A 22,213-nucleotide genomic window follows, 5' to 3' on the forward strand; every position below is an offset into this window, starting at 1 on the left:
TATATATATATATATATAGGAATATATATATGAGAAGGGGTGATTTTTATTATCAAGATTGAAAGAAAGGTCCTGGCCAGTTGGCTCAGCGGTAGAGCGTTGGCCTGGCATGCAGGAGTCCTGGGTTCGATTCCCGGCCAGGGCACACAGGAGAGGTGCCCATCTGCTTCTCCACCCCTCCCCCTCTCCTTCCTCTCTGTCTCTCTCTTCCCCTCCTGCAGCCAAGGCTCTATTCGAGAAAAGATGGCCCGGGCACTGGGGATGGCTCTGTGGCCTCTGCCTCAGGCGCTAGAGTGGCTCTGGATGCAGCAGAGTGATGCCCCAGAGGGACAGAACATCGTCCCCTGGTGGGCATGCTGGGTGGATCCTAGTCGGGCGCATGCGGGAGTTTGTCTGACTGCCTCCCCATTTCTAGCTTCGGAAAAATGAAAAAAAAAAAGATTGAAAGAATAAGTTGAAAAGAAAAAATAATTTCAGTATATTTTTCAAGAAACATGCAAGACATATAACAAAGGTTGAAAATAAAAAGATAGCAAAGGATGTACAAAGAAGATATGTAGTATTAGAGACAGTATAAATGCCTATTTGGAAAAGAAGGATCTAGAATAACCACTACATACTAATCATGAAATCCGGCTGGGCAGGCATCGTGGAGCCTTGCTGTCCTAGAGGATGGGGAAATTCCTTGAACAATTTAGTTTCTTTTCTTTGTAATGCTCTTCTTTGTCTGTTATCCTCTATCAACAGGTCTGAAGTGGGTATAAAAGTATGTGTCAGCTTTGTAGTCTGTTTAGCTTTCTCAGCTTGTGTGTTCCTGCTGTAAGTTTGGGGCTTGAATTATTATTTTATATATATATATATTTTTGGGGGTATTTTTTCTAAGTGAGAAGTGGGGGGAGGCAGACTGACTGCCACATGCACCGACCGGGTCCACCCGGCATGCCCAGCAGGGGGCGACACTTGGCCCATCTGGGGCATTGCTCCTCTGCAACCAGAGCCATTCTAGCGCCTGAGGCAGAGGCCATGGTACCATCCTCAGCCCCCAGGCCAGTTTTGCTCCACTGGTGCCTCAGCTGCGGTAGGAGAAGGGAGAGATAGAGAGGAAGGAGAGGGGGAGGGGTAGAGAAGCAGATGGGCCCTTCTCCTTTGTGCCCTGACAGGGAATGAAACCTGGGACTTCCACACGCCAGGCCGATTCTCTAACACCGGGACTTGAATTATTTTTAAAGTTAAACATACAAGACTTTTCAATAATTGAATAGATGGACTTAAGAAGAGACTCTACTGCATAAAGGTACTTAGGGTCTCAAGTTTGCAGGGACTTTATCTTTAACTGGTTGTTTCTGTATTTGTAGTATAGGCTTGATACTGTGGTGAATATTTTTATGGGCCAAGACTGGCAGTGGTGTATGTACACCACTTCTACCCATGACCAGAACATGCATCACTTGTCCAAACCAGCTCCAAAAGAGGCTAGAAAATGTATGCTTAAGAGGGAAGGGAAACTGGTTTGGCTGCAGTTAGACAGCTTCTCTTTCATCTTACCTATCTGTCTATCAAAAATTTTATATCCCACCAACAAAGAATTTGTATTTTTAGTAAGTCCATGGTGCATGTGCAAACATAATTCTGGTGTTAAGCCATAAAATCCAAGAGATTTAAGGAGTGATTCATTGTTACAGTCTATACTAAAAAAAATCATTGAGCCTGACCAGGCAGTGGTGCAGTGGATAGAGTGTCGGACTGGGACGTGGAGGACCCAGGTTTGAGACCCTGAGGTCATCAGCTTGAGCGCAGGCTCATTGGGTTTGAGCAAAGCTCACCAGCTTGAGCCCAAGGTCGCTGGCTCGAGCAAGGGGTCACTCATTCTGCTGTAGCCCTGGTCAAGGCACATAGAAGATATCAATCAAAGAACAACTAAGGGACCACAATGAAGAATTGGTGTTTCTTATCTCTCTCTCTTCCTGTCGGTCTGTCCCTTTCTTTGGCTCTCTCTGTCTCTGCCACAAAAAAAAAAAAAAAAAAAAAAAAAAATCATTTAATTAGAAATCAACAACAAAAATTGATGTTTAACTTCCCTCAACTTCTTCAGAATTAAGAAACATTCTAGGGATGTTTTATAGAAATTTAGCCCAGATACATTTTCTAAAATTCCAAAACTAAGTTTCTATACCATTCATTCTAGCATTGCATGCGCTGTGTAAAAATTTTCCTTACCCCCATCATAAAGACGTAAAAATTAAAAAGATAAACATAGCTTGAGAAGACAAGATGGCGATGGAGTAGGCGGACGTACCAACTTCCACCTCCCAGAACCAAAGTGGATTACAAACCAATTTTAAGAACCATCATCTGGAAAAACCAACTTTGGACTAAACTAAGAGGACTCTTCAACCAAGGAACACTGAAGAAGCCACACTGAGACTGGTAGGAAAAGCGGAACTGTGGAGAGGGTTGCCCAGCTCCCCGGAGCGAATGGCAGCCAGGAAAGACTCGTGGGGCAGGAAGTGAGTTCCAGGAACAAAGCCCCAGCCTGCAGCCTCAGAGCCTAGAAGAGGTGTATGGACAGTATTTAGCTGGAAACAAGACAGGATACTGTTTGTGAGAAAGAGACTGATTTCTCAGACCCAGGATTTTTCTTAAAGGGACCATGCAGAAAACCTCTCTCACAACCACTCACCCGGGGTTCTGGGGGATGGGGATAGAGGAGAGGACCAGAGTAGCAGGAAAAGAGTGTAATCTAGGAGGCACAGGGAGAAACATTTTGAGAGACAGCCACCCTAACCTCTGGGATGAGTCCCTCCCCAAATCTGAAGTGAATATTTCCCTTGGAAACAGCAATACCAGCAAAGGGAAGAAGGACACCAGCCAAACAAGCTCTCCCCCGGCACTCAGAGCAGAGTCACTTAGAAGGAGGGAGCTTTCGGGACTACAGAGGTGAGTCCTAAGGTCTGAGCTGCAGTGCCCCCACCCACATGGCTGAGGGCTCGCCCGACGGTGGGTGGCAGTGGGATGCGGAAGCGTGGTTCTGTTGGCAAGGGCGGAAGCCGGCTGGCCACCACTGGGCCCAGGTGTGAGCTCAGTCTTGCCCGGCTGGAGAGGAGGGGACGTGCAAAAGTGGTCAAGCCCAACTGCGGACTGCCTGTAATCCATTCTACAGGAGAAGGGCAGGAGCCCCGGAAGGGGCAGAGACCCTCCCTTGAGCAAGTGCGCAGGAGCACAGCCTTGCCTTGCCGGCAGAACCGAGGCTTGTGGCCTGACTTGGGAGTTGGCTCCTCATGTGGGGGTGGAGCCAAAAGCCCAGAACAGGTGGAGTTCTGCTACTGAGCATGGGCATGCAGTTCTGCCTGGTCTGTGGAGCCAAGGATTGCAGCTGTCCCACAAGCGGGCTCCTCCTGCAAGGGTGGGGCAAAAGCCTGGAATCAGGCGGAGACCCGCAGCTTGGCAAAGGTGCTCACCCCTGCCCTCAGGGCAGAGCATAACGCCACCCGTGGGGGCAGGGCGAAGGCCAAGGCCACCGAGGCTTGTACACACAAGCACATGATCACAGCCACTCCCGTGAAGGAGAGGCTGAAACCACAGCAACAATCCCAGGGGGCAGGCACCAGCAATGCCCATACCCAAATATCCTAGGCAGCAACAGCAGAGGCCTGCAGACAGACCACACCTAGGGAACACAGAGGCCACACCCAGTGGACTCCGGTGGTCAAAACTTTCTTTTACACAGACAAAATGAGAAGGCAGAGAAATGCAACAAAAATGAATCAAGAGAAATCCTCAGAAAAGGACCTGAATGAGTCAGGTATAACCAAATTACCAGATGCAGAGTTTAAAATAACGATTGTTAGGATGCTCAAAGATATTGGAACAACAATAGATGGTCATTATGAACACCTAAATAAAGAGATAGCAAATATAAAAAAGGACATTGAAATAGTAAAAAGAATCAGTCAGAAATGACAAATACAATATCAGAAATGAGAACACAATGGAAGGAATTAAAAGCAGGATGGATGAAGCTGAGAATCGAATCAGCGAGTTAGAGGACAAAATAAATAAAGGCACGGAAGCAGAGCAGAAAAAAGAAAAGAAACTCAAAAAGTCTGAGGAAACTCTAAGCTCTGTGACAACATGAAGAGAAATAACATCTGCATCATAGGGGTTCCTGAAGAAGGAGAGAGAACTAGAGATAGAGATTTTTTTTTTTTTTTCATTTTTCTGAAGCTGGAAACAGGGAGAGACAGTCAGACAGACTCCCACATGCGCCCGACCGGGATCCACCCGGCACGCCCACCAGGGGGCGACGCTCTGCCCACCAGGGGGCGATGCTCTGCCCATCCTGGGCATCGCCATGTTGCGACCAGAGCCACTCTAGCGCCTGAGGCAGAGGCCACAGAGCCATCCCCAGTGCCCAGGCCATCTTTGCTCCAATGGAGCCTTGGCTGCGGGAGGGGAAGAGAGAGACAGAGAGGAAAGCGCGGCGGAGGGGTGGAGAAGCAAATGGGCGCTTCTCCTGAGTGCCCTGGCCGGGAATCGAACCCGGGTCCTCCGCACGCTAGGCCGACACTCTACCACTGAGCCAACCGGCCAGGGCGAGATAGAGATTTTGTTCAAACATATCATAGCTGAAAACTTTCCTCAAGGTAGGAAAACATCTCACAAGTTCAAGAAGCACAGAGAACTCCATTAAAAAGAAACCCAAAGAAATCTACACCAATACACATCGTAATTAAAATACCAAAGCTAAGTGATAAAGAGAAAATATTAAAAGCTGCTAGAGAAAAAAAGACTATCACCTACAAAGGAGCCCCAATAAAGATGACTTCTGACTTCTCAACAGAAACACTTGAGGCCAGAAGGGAATGTCAAGAAATATTCAAAGTAATGCAGAACAAGAGCCTACAACCAAGACTACTTTATCCAGCAAGGCTATCATTTAAAATTGAAGGAGAAATAAAAAGCTTTCCAGACAAAAAAAACTCAAGGAATTCACTACAACCAAACCAAGGCTGCAAGAAATGCTAAGGGGCCCATTGTAACAGATCAAAGTAGAAAAAGAATATTGCAAAAGAGGAATACAGTTTTAAAGAATAAAATGGCAATAAACAACTACATATCAATAATAACCTTAAATGTAAATGGATTAAATGATCCAATGAAAATACATAGGGTAGCTGTGTGGATAAGAAAACAGGACCCATACATATGCTGTCTATAAGAGACACACCTTAAAACAAAAGATGCACATAGACTGAAGACAAAAAGATGGACAAAAATATTTCACGCAAATGGAAATGAAAATAAGCTGGGGTAGCAATACTTATATCAGACAAAATGGACTTTAAAACAAAGGGTATAGTAAGAGATAAAGAAGATCACTACATAATGATAAAGGGAGCAATCCAACAGGAAGATATAACCGTTATAAATATCTACGTACCTAATATAGGAGCACCTAAATATATAAAGCAGTCTTTGATGGATTTAAAGGGTAAGATCAACAGCAATACTATAATAGTAGGGGATTTCAATACCCCACTCACATCACTTGATAGATCCCCAAGAAATAAAATTAACAAGGAAACAGCAGACTTAAAGGACATACTAGATTAACCCGATTTAATAGATATCTTCAGAACCTTTCACCCCAAGGCAGAAGAATATACATTCTTTTTTTTTTTTTTTAATTTTTATTTATTCATTTTAGAGAGGAGAGTTAGAGTGAGAGAGAGAGAGAGAGAAAGGGGGGAGGAGCAGGAAGCATCAACTCCCATATGTGCCTTGACCAGGCAAGCCCAGGGTTTTTTTGAACCGGTGACTTCAGCGTTCCAGGTCAACGCTTTATCCGCTGCGCCACCACAGGTCAGGCAGAATATACATTCTTTTCAAGTGCTCATGGTACATTCTCTAGGATAGACCACATGTTAGGGCACAAGAGCGGTCTCAACAAATTTAAGAAGATTGAAATCATATCAAGCACTTTCTCCGATCACAATGGCATGAAACTACAAATCAACCACAACTGAAAAATACTCAAACACTTGGAAACTAAATAGCATGTTATTAAATAACGAATGGGTTAATAATGAGATCAAAGAAGAAATAAAATATTCCTAGAAACGAACAATAACGAGCATACATCAACTCAAAATTTATGGGACACAGCAAAAGCAGTCCTGAGAGGGAACTTCATAGCCTTAAAGGCATACCTTAGGAAGCTAGAAAAACTGAAATAAACAACTTGACCCTGTATCTAAAAGAACTAGAAAAAGAACAGCAAGTAAAACCCAGAGGTAGTAGAAGGAAGGAAATAATAAAGATCAGGGCAGAAATAAATGACATAGAAGCTAAAGAAACAATACAGAGGATCAATGAAACCAGGAACTGGTTCTTTGAAAAGGTAAACAAGATTGATGAACCTTTAACCAGCCTCAGCAAGAAAAAAAGAGAATGGACTCAAATAATTAAAATTAGAAACAAGAGTGGAGAAATAACAACTGATACAACAGAAATACAAAATATTGTAAAAAAATACTATGAAGAACTGTACGCCAAAAACCTAGACAACCTAGATGAAATGGACAAATTCCTTGAAACATATAATCTTCCAAAAATTAATCTGGAAGAATCAGAAAACCTAAACAGACCAATTAAAATAAATGAGATTGAAACAGTTATCAAAAAACTTCCAAAAATAAAAGTCCTGGGCCTGATGGCTTCACAAGGGAATTCTACCAAATATTCAAAGAAGAACTAACTCCTATCCTCCTCAAGCTATTTCAAAAAATTCAAGAGGAAGGAAGATTTCCAAGCTCCTTTTATGAGGCGAGTATAGTTCTGATTCCAAAACCAGGCAAAGACAACACAAAGAAAGAAAATTATAGGCCAATATTCCTGATGAATTTAGATGCTAAAATCCTTAACAAAATATTAGCAAACCGGATCCAGCAATATATGAAAAAAATTATACACCATGATGAAGTGGGATTTATTCTTGGGAGGCAAGGCTGGTACAATATTCGCAAATCGATCAATGTGATTCATTACATAAACAAATGGAAGGACAAAAACCACATGATAATTCCAATAGATGCAGAAAAAGCATTTGATAAAATCCAGCAGCCATTCATGATCAAAACTCTCAGCAACGTTAGAATACAGGGAACATACCTCCATGATAAAGGCCATGTTTGACAAACCCACAGCTACCATCATACTCAATGGGCAAAAATTAAAAGCAATCCCCTTAAGATCAGGAACAAGGCAGGGGTGCCCCCTTTTACCACTCCTATTCAACATAGTTCTGGAAGTCCTAGCCACAGCAATCAGACAAGAAAAATAAATAAAAGGCATCCAAATTGGAAAAGAAGAAGTAAAACTATCATTATTTGATGATATGATATTGTATATAGAAAATCCTAAAGTCTCAGTCAAAAAATGGACCTGATAAATGAATTCAGCAAGGTGGCAGGATATAAAATTAATACTCAGAAATCAGAGGCATTTTTATACACTAACAGTGAACTGTCAGGAAGAGAAATTAAGGAATCAATCCCCTTCACCATTGCAACCAAAAAAATAAAGTACGTAGGAATAAATTTAACCAGGGAGATTAAAGACTTGTACTTGGAAAATTATAAAACATTGATAAAAGAAATCAGGGAAGATAAAAACAAGTGGAAGCATATACCATGGTCATGGTTAGGAAGAATAAACATCATTAAAATGTCTATATTACCCAAAGCAATTTATAAATTCAATGCAATACCGATTAAAATACCAATGACTTACTTCAAAGATATAGAACACATATTCCAAAAATTTATATGGAACCAAAAGAGAACACGAATAGCTTCAGCAATCTTGAAAAGGAAGAATAAAGTGGGAGGTATCACACTTCTGGATATCAAGTTATACTACAAGACCATTGGTACTCAAAACAGGCTGTTACTGGCATAAAAACGGGCATATAGATCATTGGAACAGAACTGAGAACCCAAAATTAACCCACATTTTATGGACAGCTGATATTTGACAAAGGAGGTAAGAGCATACATTGGAGTAAAGATAGCCTCTTCAACAAATGGTGTTGGGAAAATTGGCCAGCTACCTGCAAAAAAATGAAACTAGTCCACAAACTTACACCATTCACAAAAATAAACACAAAATGGATAAAAGACTAAAATGTAAGCCATAAAACCATAAGCATTTTAGAAGAAAACATAGGCAGTATGCCCGCTGACATCTCTCTCAGCAGTATATTTGCCGATTTATTTCCACGGGCAAATGAAATAAAAGACAGGATAAACAAATGGGACTATATCAAACTAAAAAGCTTCTGCACAGTTAAAGACAATAAGAACAGAATAAAAAGACAAACTACACAGTGGGAGAATATATTTGACAATATGTCTGATAAGGGGTTAATAACCAAAATTTATAAAGAACTTGTAAAAATACCAGGAAGACAAACTAGCCAATCAAAAATTGGGCGAAAGAAATGAATAGACACTTTTCCAAAGAAGACATACAGATGGCCAATAGTCATATGAAAAAATGCTCAACATCACTAATCATTAGAAAAATGCAAATTAAAACCACAGTGAGATATCATCTCACACCAGCCAGAATGGCGCTCATCGACAAAACAACACAGAATAAGTGCTGGCAAGGATGTGGAGAAAAGGGAACCCTCCTGCACTGCTGATGGGAATGCAGACTGGTGCAGCCACTGTGGAAAACAGTATGGAGATCCCTCAAAAATTAAAAATCGAACTGCCTTTTGACCCAGCTATACCACTTTTATGAATATACCCCAAGAACACCATAGCACTGTTTCAAAAGAAGACATTCACCCCCATGTTTATGGCAGCATTGTTCACAGTAGCGAAGATCTGGAAACAGCCCAAGTGTCCGTCAGTGGACGAGTGGATTAAAAAGCTTTGGTACATATATACTATGGAATACTACTCAGCCATAAGAAATGATGACATCGGATCATTCATAATAACATGGATGGACCTTGGTAACATTATACTGAGTGAAATAAATCAATCAGAAAAAACTAAGAACTATATGATTCCATACATAGGTGGGACATAAAAATGAGACTCAGAGACATGGACAAGAGTGTGGGGGTTACGGGGCGGGCGGGGAGGAGAGGGCTAGGGTTGGGGTTAGGGGAAGGGGCACAAAGAAAATCAGAAGGTGATGGAGAACAATTGGACTTTGGGTGATGGGAATGCAGCATAATCAAATGTCAAAATAACCTAGAGCTGTTTTCTCTGAACATATGTACCCTGATTTATCAATGTCACCCCATTAAAATTAATATAAAACATTCTAAGTTTAAAAAAAGAAACAGTGAAAATAAGTTACAAATTATATAAGAATTGATAGAAAGTAAAACAAACATGCTTTACAGAAAATTTATACCTCTAAAAGCTTTTTATTTATTTATTTATTTATTTAATTTTTTTTTTTTTTTCATTTTTCTGAAGCTGGAAACAGGGAGAGACAGACAGACTCCCGCATGCGCCCGACCGGGATCCACCCGGCACGCCCACCAGGGGGCGACGCTCTGCCCACCAGGGGGCGATGCTCTGCCCATCCTGGGCGTCGCCATGTTGCGACCAGAGCCACTCTAGCGCCTGAGGCAGAGGCCACAGAGCCATCCCCAGCGCCTGGGCCATCTTTGCTCCAATGGAGCCTTGGCTGCGGGAGGGGAAGAGAGAGACAGAGAGGAAGGAGAGGGGGAGGGGTGGAGAAGCAAATGGGCGCTTCTCCTGTATGCCCTGGCCGGGAATCGAACCCGAAAGCTTTTTATTTAAAAAACCTGAAGATAAATGGACTGTTGTCTAATTTGAGAAATTTGAAAGGAAATAACAATAAATTTCCAAATTGCTAATATCTTTTTGATTTTCAACTGCATTTACTATGACTACCTGAAACCTTCCTGTTTGTCAGTAATTAATTTCTTAGCAAGTGTTTATTATTTTGCTTGTGTTTCTAAAGCACTTTTAATTTCATTTCATTTATTGTTCATCACAGGCAAATTTTTCTAATTTTCAAAACAAAATCATCATTGTTCAATTAAAGTAACATGAAAAAAATACTGTAGAAATGAATTGGTGGAATTAAAATGGAGATATAAATGGATATTATTGTGTATATTTGGGAGTTGTTATAATTTTACTTTTCTTCTAGAATCTTATGGAAGAAGGAGGAACGTGTCCTGTACAAGGTGTACCAACAACTACGCAGAAAATCTGTCAGCATAACGGTAAATGAATTTTATTCTTTAAAAAAATATTTAAATGGAAATCAAATTTTCTGGTTTTTAAGATTTTTGCCAGGAAGTAGTACATAGTTAACTTAGAATATACATACTAATAATGCAATAGACTCTTTAAAATTACTTTTATTTTTTGTAAAATATGTTATACATATATTGTATATATATAAATATATATACAGTTTAATAAATAATAAAACAGATACCTTTGTACTCACTTTATAGTTTGAGAAATGATACATAACCACTCATGTACTCGTGGGCACTTGTGCTGTTTCCAGATCATGGCTATTGTCAATAATGTTGCATTGAATATAGGGAGCATATGTTCTTTCAAATTAGTATTTCTGATTTCTTAGGTTGTATTACCAGATGTGGAATCGCTGGGTCAAAAGGCAGTTCCATTTTTAATTTTTGAGGAAATGCCATACTGATTTCCACAGTTGCTGCACCAGTCTGCATTCCCACAACAGTGCACGAGGGTGCCCCTTTCTCCACATCATGGTCAGCACTTGTTTGATTTGTTGATGGTAGCCATTCTGATAGGTGTGAGGTGATAATGTGGTTTTATTCTGTATCTCTGATGATTAGTGATGCTGAGCATTTTTCTATATGACTATTGGCCATCTGTAGTGGAGTGGAGTGTCTTTTCAGGTTCTTTGCTCTTTTTTAAAATTGGATTTTCTTCCTGGTGTATGAATTCTTTATATATTTTGGAAATTGACCCCTTATCTGATGTATCATTAGCCAATATGATCTCCCATTAGTGGGTTCCCTTTTCGTTTTAGTGATGATTTCTTCTGCTGTGGTAATAGCCAGAGGGAAAGAGGAGTGTGAATTAGGTGGAGGTGGGAAAAAAGTGAGGAAAAAGTGGATGGAAAGAGACTTTGCTTGGGGTGATGGACGCACAGTGCTGTGTATAGATAGTGTTTTATTGAGCTGTACACTTAAAACCTGTTTGGTGTTGTGAGGCAGTGTCACCCAATAAGTTGAATTTTAAAAATGTTAATTAGAAATAAAAAAGAAAAAGACTGCATAACCAGTACTTTTGAAGATCTTCTCAACTGCATTACCTATCCTGCCCTCTAGAGGTAACTATTATTCTGAATTTGTTTCTTGTAATTTCACAGACTTTCCTTTGCTTGTTTTTGAACTTTTTACAAAATGAGGCAAACACTATTTTTCTACAACTTTTGTTTGTTTGTGTGTTTTTTCAGGAATATATTTTGAGGTTCATCTACTCTGAAACTTGGGATTCTAGTAATTTTAATATTTGTTTACTGCTATACAGTATTCTATTATATGAATGTAATTTATGCATCTTTAGCAGTGATTATTTTTAGGTTATTTTGATTATTTTACTATGATAAACACTGCTACTTTGGTGATTCTTGGCATTTCTTCTGGCACACATGTATAAAAAGTCCTTCTAAGATATAGTTTTATGAGTAGAATTTGCTAGTTCATATGATATGTCATCTTCACCTATTCTAGATAATGCAAAATTGTTTTCCAAATTAGTTGTGACAGTCTAAACTTTTGCTAGTAAGAGACAAGACTCATACCTGTTACATATTCTTACTTATACTAGATTAGCTTTTTATCATTGTTGGCATTCTATCTCATTGTAATTTTAATTTATATTTCCCTGATTGTTAATTAGATTGATTGGCCATCTATGTGTCATCTGGAAATGCCTTTCATATCCATTACCCATGTTTCTTTTAGGAATTTTGACTTTCTTTACTAGTTGTGTCTTTTATATACTATATCTGTATGTATGTATCCTATATCCTAGATACTAATTGTAGGCTTGTGTGTAGCAAATACTTCATATTCGAGTGGTCTATTTATTCTGTACTGTCTTTTTATGGACAAAAGTTTCTGACACTTAGATATTTTGTTATAAAGGGACTCTTTAGGGCATTCTAGGATACCTCGAAATCTTTATGGACATTTTAATTTTGATTTAATTTAATTTTCTGACTTTATAAAATATTAGTCTGATTTCTATCTCTGTTCTGTCTGCCTTATTTCCTTTTGTCGTATATGAATAACTGTATTTTTGTTGGTTATAGTCTATTATTACAGTGTATTTTTAAAAATAAAGCTTAAAAAATATGAACACACATATACAGATTTCTTAGTTCCTTGCTTTTCTCACTCTAACTGTAATATAGGATATTTTATTTAATATAGGGTATTCTATAAATGAATTTAATGGATTCATATATTTAATATATTTTATAGGTTTCTCTTTGTTAGTACTAGATATTTCTTCATCCTTTATTAATGACCACTTAGTAATCTGTTATGTGAATAGACTATAGTTTTTCAGTCATGTCCAATTGGTGGACATTTGGGTTGTTTCCAGAATCTTTTCCTTATAGATAATGCTGCAGTGAACAACTTTGTGCATATATTATTTAATTGTGGAGACGTATTGTCAGGGTACTTTCCAGGAGCAGGATTATCTAGTCGAAGGGGAGATAACAGCAGGGTCCTAGAATAACATTGTTCCATTCAATGTCATTTTGTTATGGCCCTGGCCGGTTGGTTCAGTGGTAGAGCATCGGCCTGGCTTGCAGAAGTCCCAGGTTCGATTCCTGGCCAGGACACACAGGAGAGGCACCCATCTGCTTCTCCACCCCTCCCCCTCTCCTTCCTCTCTGTCTCTCTCTTCCCCTCCCGCAGCCGAAGCTCCATTGGAGCAAAAGATGGCCTGGGCGCTGGGGATGGCTCCGTGGCCTCTGCCCCAGGCACTGGAGTGGCTCTAGTCATGACAGAGCGACGCCCCAGATGGGCAGAGCATGCCCCCTGGTGGGCGTGCCGGATGGATCCCGGTCGGGCGCATGTGGGAGTCTGTCTGACTGCCTCCCCGTTTCCAGCTTCAGAAAAATACAAAAAAAATACAATGTCATTTTGTTATAACATTGCTGAGATGCTGTAGGAACTTAACTCTTATTTATATCAATTAACCTATGGCAAAGTTGCTTTAGTTTTATTTTGTTTCCCTTAAAGTTGCAGAACTTATTAGCAATGTTTAGTGAGAACTTAATGCACATTGTTTTTTGGGGTTTTTTTTAGATATTGCCAAATTCTCTGTTGTACCATTAGGCAGTTCCGCCAGAAATGCGCTTTTTATTGCACAGCCTCAGCAAGAGGGATTGTGGTCAAATTTAGGAATGTTTGTGACTCTTACAAACATAGATAGAAATTTGAGTTTGCACTCTCTCTGAGTGAAACCCAACATTTTTAAAAAGTCTTCAGTGGCTATTTACATTTCTTTTTCTGCAAACTCTCCATCTGTATCTTTGGATCAATTGAGTTATGACCCTTTTTTTCCCTTGCTATTTAAGAATCTTTCTTTTTGTTTGTTATTGGGTTTTGATTTGTTTTCACTTCGCTTATAGTGTTTGTTGTTTAAATAGGCTTAACATTTTTTATGTGGTTAATTTTATCAATCTGTTAATACTTTTGGATTTAATTTTAAAGACTGATGCTACACTTCCCGGTTGAATTTATTTATTTATATATATTTTTGGTATTATTATGATTTTATATTTTTGCATTTAAGTCTTTAACCCATTTGGATTTTTTCCTGATTTAAGGTGTGGAATGTGTATTGATTCAAGTTTTTTCTTAAAAGAAGACCATTTCATTTATTATTAAATTTATTGAGGTGGCATTGGTAAATAAAATTACATAAGTTTCAAATAACACATCATCTGTGTATTTCATTGTGTAAGTAAAGGGTAAAGGGGGTCAAATATGTATGTGGTGATGGAAGGAGATTTGACTTTGGGTGATAAACAATGATTCAGATTTTTAAAATGCATCTTTTCCCTAGCTATTTGTGATGCCATCTTTATTATGTACTAACTTTACATATGTACTTGGTCTGTTTGTTGTTTTCTTTACTGTTCCATTGGTTTTTCTTTTATTTTTATTTTTTTGCAGAGACAGAGTCGGAGAGAGGGATAGATAGGGACAGACAGACAGGAATGGAGAGAGATGAAAAGCATCAATCATCAGTTTTTTGTTGCAACACCTTAGTTGTTCATTGATTGCTTTCTCATATGTGCCTTGACTGTGGGGATACAGCAGAATAGTAACCCCTTGCTCAAGCTAGCAACCTTGGGTCCAAGCTGGTGAGCTTTCCCCAAACCAGATGAGCCCGCGCTCAAACTGGTAACTTCAGGGTCTCCAACCTGGGTCCTCCGCATCCCAGTGCGACGCTCTGTCCACTGTGCCACTGCCTGGTCAGGCCCATTGGTTTTTCTTAATTTTCATGTGCTAATACCATACTAATATTTTTATTATGATTACTTTATAGTATGTTTGATTTCTAAAAGAGTTACACTTTTATTTAGACTTTTTAAAAATATTTTTTGTGGATTGTTTTGATCATTTTGTATATAAACTTTAAAATGAACTTGTCTAAGTCCAAAGAAATGTTTTAATTTTTATTAATAAAATTATGTATAACAGTGTGAAATTTCATTGTAATTATGCTGAATAGTTCTATTTAAGAACAAAGGATTTCCTTCTAATAATACAGTGTAATTTTGTAATTTTAGGTTGTATTAAACACCTTTAACCAACTTTTGTAAAGTTTTCCTCAAGTATATTGTGTATAGTTCTTCTTAGATTTAGCTGTAGTTACTTTTTTGTTGTTTTTCTTGCTACTTTAGTGTGAATATATACACCCAATGTTTTTACATTAAGAAAGATTCTGGATTTTGGACTTAGGCACATGTGGGTTGATTATTTTGAAAATTTTTAGGTGTTGATTTTGGAAAAATCAATAATTTGGGGAAGAGTTATTTTGAGCATCAGTGGAAATGATTGTTGATTTTCCTTCATAGATCTTTTTTTAAAATTATTATTATTCTGGCATGAAACACATATAATTTAACTTCCTAAACATTTCCAAGTGTACAGTGCAATTCCTAATCACTCCAGTTTCTGGCAACCACTACTATACTTTCTGTTTCTATTAGTTTGAATATTTTAGATATCATAGAAGTGGAATCATACAATATTTGTCCTTATGTGACTGGTTTAGTTCACTTAGCATAGTATAAACTCAAAGTTCACTCATGTTGTAGCATATGACATTATTTTCTTCCTTTTTCAACCTCAGTTTTATTGAGAAATAAATGACATCATTGTATAAGTTTAAGGTGTATAGCATAATAGTTTGATGTATATACATTGGGAAATGATTACAGTAGGTTCACTTAACATTCATCTTCTTGTAGGTACATTTAAAAAAAGAAAGAAAAAAATTTTCTTTTTGCAATGAAAACTTACAGGATTTACTCTCTTAATTATCCTATCATGTGGCACTGTTGGCTGCAGTCACCATGTTGTACATAATATGTTTAGTTCTTATTTATCTTATACAGTGGTACCTTGAGATACGAGTTTAATTCGTTCTATAACTGAGCTCATAAGTCAGTCAACTCGTATATCAAACAAATTTCTTCTATTTAAAATAACTGAAATAGATTTAATCTGTTCCAGCCCTGTGAAACATCCCCAAATCATCCTAAATTATGAAAAAAGACATGTTTTTAATTAAGAAACACACATGTATACTTTACCAATGCATAACAAAACGTATGAAATAAAAGAAAAATGTGTTATTTAGTACTGTATTCTTACCTTGGAGACAGACGAGTGCAGCTAATGGAGGTGAATGGTGGAGGAGGAGGGAGGGAGGAAGGCACTGCAGACACGTAAACTAAAACTGCACTTTCTTAACACTAAATGTAAACTAAAACTGCATTTTCTTTACTTTAAACAAAACTAAAACTGCACTTTCTTTACTTAAAATGAAACCACAAAAACTAATTGTAAAAAAATGCACTTTCTTAACTTTAAACTTAACCTAAGCTTAATATTACGTATTTTTCATTTAATCATCACCTGTTTTTGCCTTTTGGGCTGCACTTTCGGCACTTTCACTTGCAGGACTTTTGAATAAAAATCTATCCAAAGAGGTTTGCTTTTGCCTGCCTTTTAAAATGTTACAGAAATGTAACAAACAAGTGTCATTAAAAAAGCACTGAAGCACAACCAGTTGAAACTTTTTCTGGGTGTTTCTTTTCAATGAAACTTAAAAGCTTCTCCCACATTGCCAGCATGTCTTTAATTTCACTTGTAGAAATCACTTCCTCTGACTCTACCTCCTCCTCACTACTAATCTCTTGCAGAAGCTCCATATGTTGCATCATCTGTAGCTCCTTCAACTCCTCAGTTGAGAATTCCTTCTCATGTTCTTCGATGAGCTTGTTTATGTCACCCTCATCTACTGCCAGACCCATCAACTTTCTGAGGGACACAATCTCCTCCAATGCTTCTACCTCGGTCTTGGTCTCTGGTTTGAATCCTTCAAAGTCCCTGTCTGCAACAACATCAGGGCATAACTTTTTCCATGCCGAGTTCAAGGTTCTTCTTGTAATCTCTTGCCATGCCAAGTCAGTAATGCATAAACATATCACGATGTTGTAGTGATCTTTCCAAAACTCTCGAAGGGTTAGGTCTGTATTCTCAGTCACCTCAAAGCAGCAGCAGAACAAGTGCTTTGTGTAAATCTTTATAAAGTTGGAAATGACCTGCTGATCCATAGGTTGCAAGATTGAAGTCGTGTTGGGTGGGAGGTAGAGGACTTTCACAAATTTGAACTCATCGAGAATGTCATCTTCAAGACCAGGTGGTGGGCTAGAGCATTTTCAAGGATTAGTAATGCTTTCATTGGGAGTTTTTTTCTTGAAAATATTTCTTCACTGTAGGGCTAAAGATGAGATATACCCTTTCAATAAAAAACTGCCACATAACCCATGCCCCAGCATTGGCACACCACATAACCTGCAGTTTTTCTTTAAGAATCTTGTGAGTCTTAAAGGCTCGAGGACAGTGTTTCCCAACCTTTTTTGTGCCATGCCCCACCTTAACCTTTCTAAAATTTTTATGTCCCCCCCTATGTAACATACATAATTTTTAACATTAAAAAATTGATTTGTTCACTTAATAAACATAAATGATAGGTTCTAGGAAGAAATCACTATGAAATTGTTAACAAAACACAGTAAGTAAAATTTCAAAACATATAATGAAAAACAGAAACTTAAATTCCAAATAATTTTAATACAGATTTTTCTATATTAATTTATTATTTTAATTTAGTTGATCCTTGCGCTTGATGCTTGCTGCACAGAGATTTTATATTAGGTTCCAATTTGGTTAGCTTTAGTCTCAAGTCTCCACGTTGTGTTATATCCAGCCGATTTCTTTTTTTTACCAGTAAATCATTTACAGCACTAAATCCACATTCAGCTAAAAATGAAGATGGAAATGGTAGCAATAGTTTTCTTGCACATTTGGTTGAATTTGGGTATTTGATTTCTGTTTCCTCACAAAGCCATGCCATCACTCCTTTGATATTAAATAAAGCTTTAACTGACTCATCATTTTGCAATTCTGCGAGTTCTTCTTGATACTGCATATTTGATATATCAGACAAATCCACTAACATTGGCTGCATCATCCATGTTGGGAAATCAATTTGTTTTAAATCAGAAAATCTTTCTTTTAAATCAGCCGATAGAATATTCAAATGATTGACAATAACAAGTAAAGCGGTATCAGTTCACATTTTTGGAGCCAATGAAACTGTTTAAAGTTTTTGTTGTTAATATGTTTCTGACATAACTCAATATTGGTAATGAAACCAAATATCTTTGCTTTTGCATCGACAAGAGTTTTATTTGTTCCTTGAAGTTGCTTATTTAATATATTTAGTTTTTCAAAGATATCGGCTAAATAACTCACAAATGCTTTACCATCTGTTGTTAACAGATACTTCATTTCAGGTTTGTCACTTAAAAAATCACTAAGAGTATCAAACAGTTCCATAAATCTTTTCAAACAGTTTCCTTTAGATAGCCATCTTACTTCAGTATGAAGTAAAAGTCTCACATGGTCTTCATTTTGTTCTTCACAAAATAGCTTGAAAAGACGCTTACATTTGGCACTAGCTTTAATAGCATTAACACACTTTATTACTGTGTGTAATACTTCATTCAGAACAGGCGAGATGTTTTTAGCTACCAAGTTTTCCCTATGAATAACACAATGCACAAGAATCATTTCTGGATTCGCATCTTTCATCAATTTTAAGCAGCCATTTTTTTTGCCCATCATATTGGGAGCACCATCTATCTGCAGCACAAGATGTTATATTTTTCATTGGTATATCATTGACATCTAAGTAGTTTTTTAGCTTATTATATATATCTTTGGAGGTAGTGGTGCTTTCTAATCTTTTACAGAACAACATTTCTTCAGCAAAATGTCCTTTATCAATATATCTTACGTAAGTTATCAATACTGCCTCACTGTCTCTCAAAGTTGATTCATCCATTTGCAAGGAGAATTTTCTTGTTTTCAGCTTTTCAATAAGTTGTTTTTCAATATCCTCACTCATTTCGTCTATTCTTCTGCTAACAGTATTGTCACTGAATAGCATAGCTTTTACATCTTTGTCATCTTTTTCAAGAACCCATTTAAGAAATGCTGATATTGATGGTTTTATTAAATTCTCTCCTATAGTGTGATTTTCTCCAGTTTTAGCGATGAATAAAGAAATTTGATAACTAGCCTCAAGAACACGATTATTAGTTGAAGTATGAGCAGTAAATAGAGACTTTAATGTTGTTCTTTTTTCAAAATTTTTCTTTAAAGTTTTAAAGTAACTCAAATCTGAATTATTATGAGCACTATGTTTCGCCCTCAAATGCGCCTCAAGACGACCTCGTTTCATTGATTTGTTGGTCAAGCATTGCTGGCATAAAAGACAAAAAGGAACCCGCTCATTGTGAACAGCGGGTATGAACCCAAATTTTAAATATTCCTCCGAATATTGACGAGTTTTTTTCTTGCTTGCACCACTCATTTTACTATGGGCTATAAGAGATAAAAATAAGATCAATTAAAAACTAATATTAAAATATGTGTTAAAATATATTCAATGTGACATAAACGTATACTAAAAATTCATATTTATTTAAATGTATATAACACATTTACTACACTACCACCGCAAATCAAAAGGTATCTATATTTTTTCCACTTGACAAAATTTTCTGGAAAGTTATGCTTCTAAAATTAAAATTGTCATGCATGCACTATTATAGCCCCAATAATATTTATAAAATATTAGTGCTTTCTAGCCCCGATGCAAGAAGTACTTAATAAAGAGTTTAATATTGATAAAAATAAAATCAAATACTTACCAATTATATCTATACAATATATATATGTATATTTATTAAATCAACGAGCTTTTACAACAGTTTTGACTGACACTTATTTCAAATTAACACCAACTGAATGATATGAAACACTACAGAAGTTGCGATGGGCCAATTAGGTGAGAATAACTGCATTGTTCAGCGAGTTTTTCATCCGGGGTTCCCCCTGGCAGAAGGCACGCTCCGCGGTGAACCCAGGACGAAGTTTACTTGACGACACCAATCATCCAGTTGATATTTTGGTCTCGTCAAACGAAATTATACTTAATAATTATTTACCGCAATTATTTAAGAATTGCATTTTTTGTTAAATTCGGCACTGATATCTAGCATTGCATTTAAATGGCCCGGGGCGAAAGAGTTAAAGTCGTGTCGAGTCCATTTTCAAATTGCCCCCCTTAACTATCGAATTGCCCCCCTGTGGGGCATGGTCCCCACGTTGGGAAGCACCGCTCGAGGATTTTTGGAATGATACTCTAGCAGTGGCTTTACTTTACAGTCACTGTTATCATTTGCACACAATGCAAGGGTCAGACGGTTCTTCATGGGTTTATGGCTTGGCAGCTTCTTCTCCTCTGCAGTGATGAAAGTCCTCCGGGACATTTTTTTTTTCAAAACAACCCTGTTTCATCACAGTTGAACATTTGTTGGGGGATGTAGCCTTCTTTTGTGATAAGCACAGCAAAACGTGCGATGTATTCCTCAGCTGCCTTAACGTCAGCACTCGCAGCTTCACCATGCCTCACCACCGAGTGGATACCAAATCTCTCCTTGAAATTTTCAAACCAGCCGTGACTTGCCTTAAACCAGGGGTCAGGAATCCTATGGCTTGCAAGCAGGATTGGCTCTTTGATGGCTGCATCTGGCTCGCAGACAAATCTTTAATAAAAAAAATAATAATGTTAAAAATATAAAACATTCTCATCTATTACAATCCATTAATTTCCTACCGCTCATGTTCATGGTTGCGGGTGGCAGGAGCCAATCACAGCTGTCCTCCAGGACAACACCAAATTTTTATTGGATAATGCATAACATACACGGGTCGTTGTATGGCTTTCATGGAATTACATTTTAAAATATGTGGCGTTCATGGCTCTCTCAGCCAAAAATGTTCCCAACCCCTTACTTAAACGTATCTTCTGCTGCCTCTTTTGAGGTTGATGGTTCTTTCTTCTTCAAGTCGCTGTAAATAATACGTGCCTTTTTGCATATTACAGTCTCTGTCACTGTATCTCCTGCCAGCTCTTTCTCTTTCGCCCATACCAGCAGAAGCTTCTCCATTTCTTCATGGATATTTGTTTTTAATTGGGACAAAATTGTAGTTTCTTTCACTGGATTTGCACTTTTGATGGCATCCTTTTGTTTAAGGATGGTACAAATTGTGGATGTATTGTGGTCATACAGCTTTGCCAGTTCAATCAATCCTACACCATGCTCATGTTTTTCTATTATTTCTTGCTTTACTTCTATCGACATCATTCTCTTCTTCTTCTCACCACTGTCCTTTACACTCACTTTCTTTGGCCCCATGATAGCGCATAAAAATAGTAAAAAATGCAAAATGATGCGAGAATGAGTACAGCACACGAGATTCGACTTGATTCTGTGAGTAACACATGAGAAAGAAAGAGATGCTGGTGCTGTGCTGCTGATACTGGACTTGTGCGCCAACACGCCAACTAGCGGCAGCTTCCTGAATCACAACTCGTATCTCAGAATTTCGCTCAGATCTCAAACAGAAATACAAATCGAGTTGCAGCTCATATCTTAAGAAATTTGTATGTTGATCTGCTCATATCTCAAGGTACCACTGTAACTGAAAAATCTATATCTTTTGACCACTTTTCTCCAGTTTTCCCTCTCCCCACCCTCCACCACTGGTAAATACAAGTCTGATCTTTTTCTGAGTTTTGTTATTGTTGTTTTTAAGATTCCACATATTTGTGAGATTATACAGTATGTTTTCTTCTGCCTTCTTTATTTCACTTAGCGTAATGCACTCTAGGTTTAACCAATGGCAGGATTTCCGTATTTTTTTTTTATGTATGTGTGTAATAATATTCCATATTTTTTTGAGTTCGTTTTCTAATATTTCATTGTTGGCATATAGAAAGGCTATGGACTTTTGTATGTTAATTTTGTATCCTGCTACCTTACTGTATTGGTTTATTGTTTCTAGTAAACTTTTTGTGGAGTCTGTGGGGTTTTCGATGTATAGGATCATATCATCAGCAAAAAGTGATACCTTTACTACTTCTTTTCCGATATGGATGCCTTTTATTTCTCTCTTGTCTGATTGCTCTGGACAGAACTTCTAGCACCACGTTAAATAAGAGTGGAGAGAGAGGACAACCCTGTCTTGTTCCTGATTTAAGGTGGAAAGTCCTCAGTTTTATGCCATTTAATATGATGTTGGCTGATGGTTTATCATATATGGCCTTTATCATGTTGAGATATTTTCCTTCTATACCCATTTTGTTGAGTGCCTTAAACATAAAGTTGTGTTGTATTTTATCGAATGCCTTTTCTGCATCTATTGATAAGATCATGTGGTTTTTGTTCTTTGTTTTGTTGATATGGTGTATTACATTAACCG

At 37.8% G+C, this 22,213-nt stretch overlaps 1 protein-coding gene across 1 annotated transcript in view; it reads left to right on the top strand.

Annotated features, from left to right (window-relative positions):
• Nucleotides 1-22,213, top strand: part of REDIC1 (regulator of DNA class I crossover intermediates 1) — a 68,087-nt gene that overhangs the window by 32,404 nt on the left and 13,470 nt on the right. Inside the window, exon 8 of the mRNA XM_066365792.1 lies at nucleotides 10,207-10,282. Within this exon, the coding sequence (XP_066221889.1) occupies nucleotides 10,207-10,282 (76 nt within the window). The remainder of the gene's footprint in view (nucleotides 1-10,206; nucleotides 10,283-22,213) is intronic.

This window comes from Saccopteryx leptura, chromosome 2 (genome assembly GCF_036850995.1).
Source record: "Saccopteryx leptura isolate mSacLep1 chromosome 2, mSacLep1_pri_phased_curated, whole genome shotgun sequence".
NCBI classification, from domain to species: Eukaryota; Metazoa; Chordata; class Mammalia; order Chiroptera; family Emballonuridae; genus Saccopteryx; species Saccopteryx leptura.